Source organism: Lycorma delicatula, chromosome 1, assembly GCF_047948215.1.
Source record: "Lycorma delicatula isolate Av1 chromosome 1, ASM4794821v1, whole genome shotgun sequence".
In the NCBI taxonomy this organism is placed as follows: domain Eukaryota; kingdom Metazoa; phylum Arthropoda; class Insecta; order Hemiptera; family Fulgoridae; genus Lycorma; species Lycorma delicatula.
Window position 1 is genome coordinate 216,670,704 of NC_134455.1, and position 14,153 is coordinate 216,684,856.

At 33.8% G+C, this 14,153-nt stretch overlaps 1 protein-coding gene across 1 annotated transcript in view; it reads right to left on the reverse strand.

Moving 5' to 3' along the window:
• LOC142328524 (protein BCCIP homolog) overlaps window positions 1–14,153 on the reverse strand; it is a 29,496-nt gene that overhangs the window by 12,952 nt on the left and 2,391 nt on the right. The window contains exons 2-3 of the mRNA XM_075372319.1: window positions 10,842–10,997; window positions 1,215–1,313 (exon numbers count right to left, since the gene is read on the reverse strand). Coding sequence (XP_075228434.1) covers window positions 1,215–1,313; window positions 10,842–10,997 — 255 coding nt within the window. The remainder of the gene's footprint in view (window positions 1–1,214; window positions 1,314–10,841; window positions 10,998–14,153) is intronic.

Sequence of the window (14,153 nt, forward strand, 5' to 3'; positions counted from 1 at the left end):
CAGAGATAAAATTCAGAGTTAGAGGGAGCTATAGTAAGATAAATAAGAGCTGTAGGAGATTTTAATCTAATTTCTCTAAAAGGGAAAATTATTATTTGAAAGTTGATTTTTACTTTCCTGGCTTCATAGTTCTTATGTGGCGAGAAGGGAAATATGGTAATCAATTAAAAAAAATTGGTATGAGTTTTTTACATCTTGTAACCCAGAGACCCTCTCCCAAAAAAAAAGTGGGTGTAATTTTTACACTATGTTGGCATGTTTGAAGCCTAATAAATTTTGACTACATAAATCAATTTTGTACAGACTAGTGTACATGGGGAATTTGTTGAAAAATTTTGGTGTCAATATCTCCAGGGGTTGGGGGTAGATATTTTTTGGAATCAATTTCTCCAAATTTTACAAACATAATCCCACTTTATATTAAGCTCAATACATGCATGCAATCTTATCTTAGTACTTATTTTTTAAAAATTGTTCCAAAATTCCCCCTCCCCAAAAATAAAAAAGCTATTTCTTTTATTTATTATATATTTTTTTAACCAAAAACTTTTCTTATGTCTTTCTAGGCATGGTAGAAGTGAAATTAATTCAAAAAATAATTTGGGGTAATATTGTGGGTGGGAGAAATAATAAAAACTTATAAATATTGATTTTTGAATTTTTTTAAAACTTTTTTTGAGTTTACTTTCATGTATCATTATTTTTTCATTATATAAAGTTAATATTGGTTAGTTGATTACTTCATTTGTTTTACTGATTGACTAATGCTTTGTCCTATATTTGTTTGTGACTTTTATAAAACGTATCCATAAAGAATCTTTTACCTTAAAAATTAATTGAATATTTTTATATCAGTTATATCAGTACATCATTTTTTTAAATTAAGTAGAAAGAATTATTTTCTTAATTTTAAAATATAAATTGAAGCTAAAAAGTATTAAGTGAATCTTTAAAAGGAAATTTCTTTGAAAAAATATTCCAAAAATTTTAAAAATTATTTTCTTATGTAATATTAATAAAGATATAAAATGATTTATTTATTTTAAATTAATAGTTTATAAAAGTAAGTTATTAAGAGTCATTGAAAGTGAAAGCAGCCTTTTGAAATGAGAACAAATGATTATAAAATTAAAGAAAATTTAATAAATTTAAATGAATTATGGTCCTTATTATTTGTTTTATACCATAATTTCATTATAAATAAAGTTAAATACCTGTTTTTCTGTAAGATTAACTACTGTGGTTACACCAAATACATCATTTGCACTACTTTCGTCATCTTCATCTCCACTATCACTGTCAATTTCACTTTGCTGAAAAATAAGACAAAAATAGACAGTTAAACAATTACATAAATAAATATGCAAATTTTTATATAATCCTTCATTTGAAATACAATTTTTAATATTACATATATCAAATGAAGGAGGCCAAGAAGTGCTAGTGTTTTTTTAGCTCATCCTCAAATTTTTCATAAGAAAGCCATGTTTTTGAATGGAAAACTAGTTTTAACAAAGCAAGAGGGATACAAATGAATGAACAAAATCAGCAATTGTAAGTTAACAGAATTTCATTAAACAAAGTCAGGGATTGGTAGACCTAAAATCTGGATATGCACTCTTTTCTTTAAACAATGGCCTTAACTGGAAACTCTGGAAGTTACACAGTTAATACTAGTTCATTGAAAACATGTTGATCTATGAAGAAAATACAAAATGAATGTGTTCATACATATGATTCTGTTATTTCACATTTAAATTAATAAATGAAATAATGTTTAAAAAAATCCTTAAAATATTTGAAATAAAATGTCAAAAATAAAACTTTTTTTTTCACCTACTTCGCTGGGCATACAATTAAGTACAGCTCGGCCCAGGAGTGTCCTTTTACTCTAAGGGGACTTCCCCACCTATAGGCTGAAAATCCGGCATGGCAGGTCAGACCCCTCGGTTGGCTCTTTTATCTTCTGCCTGCCTCTAATCCCTGAGAGAGAGTAATCTGGTCGACTATGTCATTCCCTCTCCCTGGAGGCCGGGTCTCGGTCTCCACAACTTCGTGCCATTTGCCTCTAACCACTGAAGCAGGAGGAGCCAGGCTTGACTACGTCTCCCCCAGACCCCTACCCAGTGGCCGGAACTCGGTCTTTTTTTGTTTACCTTTTGTACTTCTTAACTACCTAACATTCCCCCGGAGTCCCCATCTGCTCATCGAAACCGGCACACCTAAGCATGCTGGCTCTCACAGATGGGGCTGTCCGCCCAACCCCTACAATAAATCTCAGTACCCACATCGCTTCTTTGGCTTTTTTTTCGCACAGGACTTGCCTGACAAAGCCCTCCACAGTACCCAAGTTGCTTTCATTAGTCAGCATGAAACTGATCAGATGATCTGGTCCCACTCTGCTAAGGCCAGAGGCTTCTCTGTCTTCCTGCCATTCCCAACATCTAATATGGTGTGCTCCACTGAGTCAGAACTAACACAGTACATACATACTGGGGTGTCACGCTTTCCAATCCAGTGAAGAAACTCATTGAAGGTGCCATGTCCAGTTAACACTTGAGCTAAATAAAAGCCCACCTCACCATATTTTCTGTTTAACCATGCTTTTAGGTCAACTGTAAGTCTTTTGGCCCATGCAGCCTTATCACCCATGCTCCATTTCTCCTGCCATTCTATGTTAAATCTATCTTTGACCACCTCCTTAGGAACTCCTTCGTACCTCCAGCAACGCTCTTTAATCAGAATCTGGCGGGGGGGGGGCACCCCTGCCAGAACACAAGCTGCCTCATATGAGATTGTCTGAAATGCCGCCACCACACCTAGCAGTGATCTACGGTGCACTCTCACCAATCTTGATAAATTGTGTTTAACTCTCACAGTACCTCCCCATACTGGTGCCACGTAAAGCATTATAGATATTATTGTCGTCATTATCATCCTTTTCTTGGAGGATCTAGGTGCCACATGCAATGTCATCAGCCTACTCAGCGCAGTTAAAAAGTTTTTTCAGCAATAATACATACAATCAGCACATGTTCACTGAATCGGGAGCTTGTCTAGCGTGACCCCCAGATATTTGGCTTTATTAACTTCCTTTATTTGGCAATCTCCAATTTTGAGTCTAATAGCTTCGATCCTACATCTGCCAGTCAATGTGATATATTGAAACTTATCAGATGACAATTCTAACCCGTGCACTCTCATCCACTCCGAAATATGTGATAGGGCATCATTTTCCTTTTCTATGATTACATCCTCTGTCTTGCCGCTAATCATTACCGCTAAATTATCATGTTGACCTGCTGAGGAAGTTGTAGTCTCAGCACTCCATTGAACGCTACAATCCATAACAGGAGCCCCAAAACAGACTCCTGCGGTAATCCTCCAAACATCTGATGGTTTAATTTACCTTCTAACGTCTCCACTACCGCCCAGCGATCCTTCAAATACTGACTTATCTGCCTCAACAAATAATTGCTTATGCCTTTGTCATGAGCGCAGTCATGACAATGTTCTAAGGAACCGAACCAAAGACATTCTGGACATCCAGTAACACTAGAGCTGGAATGCCCCTCATCCTCCAGGTGTCCCTTTTGACCTCAGCGGCCAATTCCACCACTCTATTCACCACTTGTATGGCAGACTGACCTTTAACGAATCCATACTGATTGTTATGAATGCCCTGTTTTGTGCAGAGTTCTTCCATAATCCTGTTGGCAATTGTCCTTTTGACCATTTTAGCTATATTATTTAACAAGCACAGAGGTTTGTAGACCTTCTCCAGATCTTCAGTTCTGCTTTTAGGTAAGAAAACCATTCGCGCTTCTTTCCAACATGTTGGGAAAACACCTCTCTCAATTTGTCTGTTAATCATTTCCAACATCTCACCACGCAAACACCTCATCAATTCTTTTATCACTGGAGTCAGGATACCATCTGGTCCCGAACTTCTATTATTCTATTACTTCAAACGCATTCACAGCTGTCACAATTTCTTCTAGAGTGAGTCTTCTCCTCTCAAATTCCACTGGACACTCAACCACAACCTCCCCGCATGGAAGTAGTCTCACCAGTTCTCTTTTCGCTAAAATTTCAGAAAGCACCAACAGATGCCTACAAATCGTTTCATCATAATTCGATAGGCTTGCACCCATGGATCACTAACTAATTCTTCACATAGTGCTTTCCATTTTAACTTTTTCGCATTCTTAATCTCAAAGTTAAGGAGATTTCTAGCAGCCTTATATTCACACGACACTTCCTCAAATCCAGGCCTCATATTTCTGGCCAGCCGTTGAGCAATCCTTCTTCAGCACTGCATTTCACTTCTAAGTTGTCAGATTCTAGGGGACCACCAAGAGAAAGATTTGTGGTCCATACTACCTTTTGTTATTTCCTCCCTGATGACGTCTCTGAATATCTCTGGTGTTATTGGCACTCCATATTTGATCCTGTTGGTGACTCTCCGCATGACAGTTTCCACTCTTGGTGCTCGGTAAGCCACCTAGGAATTTCTCTTATTCTGGTTCTGATGAGTAAATCTGTAACCTCCAATAACACCGCAAGATGGTCACTAGCTGTTTCATTCTCAAGCACCCTCCACTTACAATTATATGTCTCCATCTTCCATCCATTATGTCAAGATCTAATATAGAACAACAATGTCCCCTCACTCAGTATGTTGGAGATTGATCATTCAGACAGTAATAACCTGTCATCTGCAGAAATTCTGTTAGGATCTCTCCTCTTTTAATGGTGACATTACTTCCAATAGCCACAGCCCTACAGTTAAAGTCACCAACTATTATGCCTCTCTTGATCGATTTATTAACCAGCAGATGCAATCTGTCAATAAACTCTACATACCTTGAGATTTCACAATTAGGCATAATATATGCACCAACAATTATAGTTTCAGCAAGTTCAATTGCAACCAGGCCATTATCCCTATAGAATAGACTCCATCCCTAACTACCACTAATGTCCTTGACAGCCACATCACCTGCTGCATCAGCACACCACACATTACTGGCCACAGTATACTTGTTAGGTTCAGAGGTTACTATAAAGTCCATCTTATTCTCTCTCGCAATGATGTCAACAAGATCATGTGAGAGATCACTTCTATTAGCATTAGTCAGCAGTATCTTTAGTATTTTGTGTTTTAGAGTACACCATGCCTCCAGTGCTATCAGTTATCTTTCTAGACTTTTCAGGGCAGTCGATCTTAAAATGTCCCTCCTTATCACAAGCAAAACAAGATCTTCCCCTGACTGGACCATCACATCTAGACGCCCTATGCCCCATAGTCCAGCATCAGAAGCATCTCTAAACTTCTGTACCCATCATCACTCTACATGACACCCATCCAATTTTGATGCGTTCCTTCTTACACATGATTTCAGCGGGTACCAACAAGTAGCAGATTTTGTCTTGCCATATGTCTCTTAAGAGTGTCATGCCCTTAAACTGCTCAGCCTCCAGTCCTGTAGCTGTGACCAGGGATTCAATTCTTTCATCAGAAATAACTAACACATCAATGTCTTTTACTACAATCCTCTTGTATCAATCCTGTTTTGTCTTCCTCGGTCCAAACGGGAAACTTTAACCCCCACCACCTCATCAGTGACTCTCTTTTGAACGTCCTCAACCTTCTTTCCTTCGTCCTTTATCCTGACTAGGACTTCGCCTGCCTGCCCACTTCTTACAGACATGATCTCCGGCAGTTCACCTGCTACACCCTCTTTGACATGTTTCAGCGTAGCTCCTACCTTGCGCTTTGATTGTAATAGTCTTTGAGGGAGGACCACTACGCCTCTCCACAGACCACCTCACTCTAGGATTAATCTCAAGATATACTCTGTAGGCAGTTTTCTTTTTCTTGCCTACATATTCCATAATTTTCTTTAATAATCCTCCTGTCTTATCACCAGTCGATCCAAATACAAACTTATCTACCATTTGAAAGATCCTACCAATACACATCTTAATGTCAACTATACCTCTAATGCAGAGTCCACAACTATTACGTATATCGTTTTCTCAGCTTCCATCAAATCCTCACCAATGAGCACCTTAGTGGCAGGTGTGAAAGCCACCAACTGCCCTGCCTTTTTTATTGCCAGTGTGTAATCTCAAATTAGGTATCTTCCTATACGCAATGTTTACAAACGGCATCTACAGTGACGCAAGATCAATAACTACCACTGGATCTATAGCCTCAATTTCCAAACATGGATCTTTACAATCTACCATATACTTTTAGGTCTCAGCCAACTACCTCCTGAGCAACAATTCAGTCAACTCTTCCTCACCAAGATCTCAACCTTACATTTGTTACATACCTTCATGGTCTTCCTGAAAATCAGTCTGAGTAGCTATATCAATAGTGTTTTTCAATTTTTTAAAAAATTGGTAATACCCGGGATTGATGGAGATCTGGGGGGGGAACTATCCCTCTTATAAAGCTTGTTGGACTTATAATATATTCGTTCAAGAGTAAGTAAACTATGAAAATATTATAAGTCCTTGTTTACGTTATTGACAATGATGTCACTTACCTGTGTGAGCAAGCTAATTTACTTGAAATATTCTTCATGTATTTAAGGTTAAATATGTTCAATTCACTATAGTTTTATATAGGAAAACACAAAAATTAAAATAGCACAATAACCCGTTATCCAATAATCACCGAATTTTATATACGTATCCAACAAACTTCCACCGACAGTGCCTTAACACCAAATCAAAAAATAAAAACCAAAAACCCTCAAAAATCGCAGAGTGAAAAGCACACGTGTAGCACACTATGAGATCTCCCACAAGTCCAAAAATAAAACCTAATCCCTTTAAAAACCACCAGAAATAAAATATTCTAATAAACCAGAATCAACAAAACTGAAATTCAAATGACTATAATTAAAAAATAAAAACATCAAAAGAAAATTTTAAAACTACATAAAACCAAAAAATAAAATAAAATTTAAATAAAAATATAAACTCCTTAAAAGTCAAGAAAATAAACAAGTCAATAGAATTAAAAGCAGTAATTTTAAAATCAAAAGGCAAAATAAAATTAATAATCATCTTCAAACTATACAACTCCCCGAAAATACAAAAAAAGAGAAAAATTCATCTAATTATAATAAAAAACTAATATATGAAAAAAATAAATTAATTGAAAACTATAAATAAAACTTGTCCAACACAAAAATAAAAGTCATATAAAAATAACATCTTTCTATGAAAGATTGGAACTGATCCACATTATCCAATAAATTGAAAGTAAAAATTTTCATTTTTTCATATTCTATGTTTTAACATTGGATTATACAATTTTCTTTCATGTTACTCACTGAAATAACAATTAACTTCTAAGAAAAAAGCTTTAAAACAGGGTAAGAATTTTTCATATCAGATCAGTAATTCCTGAGATTAACCATCACACAAACTAATTCTAGGTCATTATGTAAACGTGCAGAACTTTAATCTAGAAATAATGAATTTTACTACTCATGAAGTTGTCATTGCAGAATCATAAGGAGGTATAATATTCAGAAATTATATTGTTTTTTTATAGAATCCTTTATTTAAGTGTCATTCTTTATTTAAATAAAATTAAATGAATTACATATAGACTTATGACAGGCTTTTATTTTTAAATATTACTTTTTGCAATAAGTCTTCCTTCCCACTAACCCTCAGTCCCCCTTCCTTTTTTTTATCTTCTGGGACCACCATTAAGTACTTCAGAGGATGAGATGAATGATTTGTAGAGTGTGTGAAAATTCCATGCCTGACCAGGATTTGAACCTGGGAAAAGCTCCATTCACATCATGAAGGCTAGCCTAATTTTATTAGTAGACCGCCCCAGTCTAATAACTCAAATTGGTTATTCAAACTTGTTTTTTTTTTTATTTGTTAAATGTAGTATTGTATTTAAATTATATTTTCTTCAGAAAAAACATACAGATATCCAACATGTGTTCTTTGCCACTAACAGGATCCAGCATCTAGCCACCTCAATTAACAGAACTGCAATAATAGAAGTTATTTTTTTAATGGAAGAAAGGGTTAAAATATAATAAAATCAAGATTTTCATGAAAATCTTCCAAGTACCATGGTTTTCATGGTATTTCTTCTACTAGTTATGTGGGTGTCGCAACTCCATCAAGAGTCAATCACAAGTTTTGAATCCTTATATATCCACCTGAAAACATCATTCTCTATATGTATATAAAACTTCATTGGATTTTGTTAGCAACTCACACTTTTTATTTTATTATACACTGGACAGTTAAAAAAATGTAATGGCACCTGGAACGAACTGGTTTATTTAAATTCGGTTGTGTGAAAAACTCTAGATAGAAAGTTATTTTAAAAGATCTATTAGGTTTTATTTTTTCATTTTTATTATTAATTTCAATTTATTTTTTTTTATTTGGTATGTTGGAAGATTTAAGAAATTAATATAACTCATCATCATCTGATTATATGTTTACTAATACCAAAAATAGGTTTAAGAAACTACAATATACCCCTAATTTGGACTTATATAATTTCCAATATTCTATACTGAAAATGTTTTGGAATAAACGTATGGAATTGTAAGGTCACCCAACATGACCTTACATTTAGACATACTGATTCAACATTTTATAAGAGATATCCTTTATTTTTTGGTCAATGATTAATTCACCACACAAGCTTGAAACTTATGGAACAGATATTTTTAGAAAGTATATGAATTTGTAGAATTTAGACTTGGACCTTCTAGATGAAAGGCTAAAAAGTTACCATTCCACCACAAAGGCTTTTGTAACTTTAATTCCAATTTTATTTTTCATTCCCTGTAGAAATAATTTATAAACAATGCTGTCATATCAAAGGTTGTTGTCAATCTTGGTTAGAATATTATCTCAAACATATACAGCCATTCATGTTGACAATCAATAATTATGCAGTTATTTGCGAACACATAGTTTGTGGCAAGATGATGCACTGTTATCCATTTAGTCAAAAATTCTTCAATCAGCTGTTTTATAAATTTCTTTGAAAATTTGTAAAATTATAACTAAAGTTGATGTTAGTGCTTTGAACAGAGTTAACAACACTTGGTATTAATGTAGTAGGTGATCTAATGCTGTAGTTAGTTCTTAGATGGTGCAACTGAAACGCTATATTGAAATAAGAAAATAAATAAAATAATAAATATAAATTAACCAAACTTAATCTGTGCTCGCTAACCTTAGCTAATGAGCGAAGGTTAAGTTTAGTTAGATTATATTTATAATTTGGTACTTCTCAAGAAGATGCCTGCAGCTGATCTGTAGTAAGTCAGTTGGTGTTGTAGTTAGTTGTTGGATGGTGCCACTGAAAGGAGAAAATAGATAAATAGTACATATTTTTTCTTTTTAAATATAAACATTGTACTGTAATATGATTAAAATAATACATCAAATAATATAATGATATTGTAATAATAAAACAAAGTACAGTACTTTTTTATTACAATAGTTTACGTATATCATTTACTATATAACTAAACAAGAACCTAACCTGTATTTCTGCATTAAATGTGAGTCTCAATTTACATGATTTCATTATATGCAGGGATTTTCCAGAATGTAACACCTTTATAAATTGAAGGTGTACAGTATAATAAATTTATATATACCTACATAAATTAATAAATATATATATATGTATATAAATCTAAAAGTTTAAATATAATCAAACCAAATTTAACCTACGTTCACTTTGCTCATAGGTTAATTTTGGTTAGATTATATTTATTTATTATATAAAGTTAGATTATAATTTTAATTTATTTTTCTTTTTTTCAGTGGCGCCATCTAACAACTAACTACACATTGGCTGTGGGCATCCTCTTGAAAAATACCTGAAATTTTATTTATTTATTTTCTTATTTCAATATAGCATTTCAGTGGCGCCATCTAAGAACTAATTAACCAACAACAGCGGTAGATCACCTACTACATTAATACTGAACACTTTGTTGTGATGTGCTTGTTGTTTTTGAAATTGTTGTTTTTCTACATGTAAAAGTTATATAAAAAATCATAAAATGGTTGACATGCATTTTAAATACAGAAAAGCAAGTCAGTTTACTGCAGAAGGGGGCTAGCCTTTATAACAAAGCTTATCTAGATCATATTGGATAGTTAATTGCTTTTCAGTAAAATGTTCATAAAAATCCACCAGTATGTGATACTGGTACATTTGAGATGATGACAAATGACAATGTTGGTAGAAGTCTGTCTCAATATCTGATAAGAGGAATGAATTTTCAAGAAAAGTGAAAAGATCAGTATTGTCATGCAGAAGAATCACTTGATTATAAAGTATTCAGAGCCACTGCACCATACAGAATATTCTTTATAATTTATTGTTGTGTCCGTATCGCTTTCAATGGCTAATGAACCCGACTTAAACAGTCTTTAACCCAGGCCTTTTGGTCATTATGACCCAAGGTTCAACTAAAACCATAAATGTATGTATGTATGTATGTATGAGACAGAAATGCTGTACACCATAAAACAACTACATGAAAAAAATCATATTAAAATCACAGTCACATAAATTTTATAGGATTTTTACAACAAACATAGGCAAGTTATTGAATTAAAAGTTAAAAACAAATAATCATGAAACACATTCAATTAAAATAAAGTGGTTTGACATAAAACCATTGCAATGTAAATATGGCTAATTAAATATATTAGAGTAACAAAGGTAAGATATTAAAAAAAATTAAATAATGAAGTTATGGTTAAATCAAAATAATCAATATTAAAACAAACTGCAATGGAATGATTACCTTAACAACACTCCCCACATAATTCTGGCTGATAATAAGATTTGTTAAATCAGACAAATCTATATGTGCTTTTAAAAATAACTGTTGTAGTAATTGTTTTATACCATGGAAATCAGAATCTATAGGATTACGTCCTTCAAACTCCACTTGTATTTCCTGAAAAAGAAAAGTTAAATAAAACAGACGCAAAAATTTTTTCCGCATTAATTCTGAATAAATGAATGTATGTATTTATATATGTTTCATATGAGGGAAAGCCCACAATGACTTGCTTGCTCATCACTAATTTTCTCATTTTCTGAACAGCTGGTAACTTGAAAGTTTGGATAAATACTCCGAAAGATTTACTAATTTAGCTTTCTAATTTACATAAATTTCCAGAATATTATAGAACTGGTATTTATTTCAATTTCAATATAATAATCTTTATTCCACAAAATAAACAGATTACAAGAGAAAATAAAATTATTTACAGAAATTCTTAATACATAAGCTTAGTATAATACAACCAAACAAAATAAAAGTAAACAATTATTACATAATCTTATCGAACTAGGTATCCCCTATAGTAATAACTGTATTGGAGATTAACATCCAATTATTTTCAGTGAGTAAAATAATAAACTAATGATTTATTGAATAATGGTCTAGTGTGGATTTCAAAATTAATTACACAATACAAATTTAAGAAAACATTCCAATTTTTTCTTCTATTTGCATTTATTTGACTTATGTTTTTCACTTAAATTCATGATGTTCACATTCATATTTGAATTACAAATTAAAAAATATTAGTTAATAAAAACATTTAAAATTTGTAATACCAACTTTTTCTAAAATGAATTCTCAAAGTTTATTTTTTATTTTCTTTGGTATCATAGTGTTACCACATTTACCCAAATGTTATCTCTGTGTTATGATAGGGCTAATCATAAAAAATGCAAATAATACACAATTCATATATAGTAATGAATATCATCTTATGTGTTCAATAGACATTATGTAATATGAATTTGTTAATACACAATGCCTCCTCTATGAATCATGAGACCTTGCCGTTGGTGAGGGGGCTTGAGTGCTCAGGGATACAGAGTAGCTGGACCGAAGGTGCAACCATATCGGAGAGGTATCTGTTGAGAGCCAGACTAAGGAATGATTCCTGAAAGAGGGCAGCAGCTCTTTCAGTAGTTGTTAAGGGCGTGAGTCAGGACGACTTAAAACGGCCGTATCAACATCACTCAGTCCTCTGAGTACTGCGCAGCTGAAAGCAATGGAAAACTACAGCTGTTTTTTTTTTTCCAAGAAAATGTGGCTCTGCATTTTCAAAAGCAATAATGGAGGCGCCTTCCTTGGTAAAATATTCCGGAGGTAAAATAGTCCCCCGTTCGGATCTCCGGGTGGGGACTACTAAGGAAGGGGTCACCAGAAAAGTAAAAAATAACATTCTACGAGTCGGAGCGTGGAATGTTAGAAGCTTAAAAAAGGTTGGCAGGCTAGAGAATTTAAAAAGGGAAATGGATAGGGTAAACGTGGATATAGTAGGAATTAGTGAGGTTCGGTGGGAAGAGGAAGGCGACTTTTGGTCGGGTGACTTTAGAGTAATTAACTCAGCGTCAAATAATGGGCAGGCAGGAGTAGGTTTTGTGATGAACAAGAAAATAGGGAGGAGAGTGGAGTATTTCAAGACGCATAGCGATAGAGTCATTGTAATAAGGATAAATTCAAAACCTAAACCGACAACGATTGTTAATGTCTATATGCCTACAAGCGCCCATGATGATGATGAGGTAGAATGTGTATACGAAGAGATTGATGAAGCAATTAAACACGTAAAAGGAGATGAAAATTTAATAATAGTTGGAGATTGGAATGCAAGCATTGGAAAAGGCAAGGAAGGAAATATAGTGGGTGAATACGGGCTGGGCAAAAGGAATGAAAGAGGGAACCGACTTATAGAGTTTTGCACGAAGTATAATTTAGTAATTGCCAACACCCAATTTAAAAATCATAATAGAAGAATATACACTTGGAAAAAGCCAGGCGATACTGCAAGGTATCAGATAGATTATATCATGGTTAAGCAAAGATTTAGAAATCAACTCGTGGACTGCAAAACTTACCCTGGAGCAGACATTGATAGCGACCATAATTTGGTGATAATGAAATGTAGATTGGGGTTTAAAAACCTGAAGAAAAGGTGTCAGATGAATCGGTGGAATTTAGAGAAGCTTGAGGAAGAGGAGGTAAAGAAGATTTTTGAGGAGGACATCGCTAGAGGTCTGAGTAAAAAAGATAAGATAGAAAATGTAGAAGAAGAATGGGAGAATGTTAAAAAGGAAATTCTTAAATCAGCAGAAGCGAACTTAGGCGGAATAAAGAGAACTGGTAGAAAACCTTGGGTTTCAGACGATATATTGCAGCTGATGGATGAACGTAGAAAATATAAGAATGCTAGTGATGAAGAAAGTAAAAGGAACTATCGGCAATTAAGAAATGCTATAAACAGGAAGTGCAAACTGGCGAAAGAAGAGTGGATTAAAGAAAGGTGTTCAGAAGTGGAAAGAGAAATGAACATTGGTAAAATAGACGGAGCATACAGGAAAGTTAAGGAAAATTTTGGGGTACATAAATTAAAATCTAATAATGTGTTAAACAAAGATGGTACACCTATATATAATACGAAAGGTAAAGTCGATAGATGGGTGGAATATATTGAAGAGTTATAGATTGAAGATTTAAGTTATTGAAGAGAGGCGATTGATAGATTATACAAACTGGTGTGTAATATTTATGAAAAAGGGGAATTTCCGTCAGACTTCAAAAAAAGTGTTATAGTAATGATACCAAAGAAATCAGGGGCAGATAAATGTGAAGAATACAGAACAATTAGTTTAACTAGTCATGCATCAAAAATCTTAACTAGAATTCTATACAGAAGAATTGAGAGGAGAGTGGAGGAAGTGTTAGGAGAAGACCAATTTGGTTTCAGGAAAAGTATAGGGACAAGGGAAGCAATTTTAGGCCTCAGATTAATAGTAGAAGGAAGATTAAAGAAAAACAAACCAACATACTTGGCGTTTATAGACCTAGAAAAGGCATTCGATAACGTAGACTGGAATAAAATGTTCAGCATTTTAAAAAAATTAGGGTTCAAATACAGAGATAGAAGAACAATTGCTAACATGTACAGGAACCAAACAGCAACAGTAGCAATTGAAGAACATAAGAAAGAAGCCATAATAAGAAAGGGAGTCCGACAAGGATGTTCTCTATCTCCGTTACTTTTTAATCTTTACATGGAACTAGCAGTTA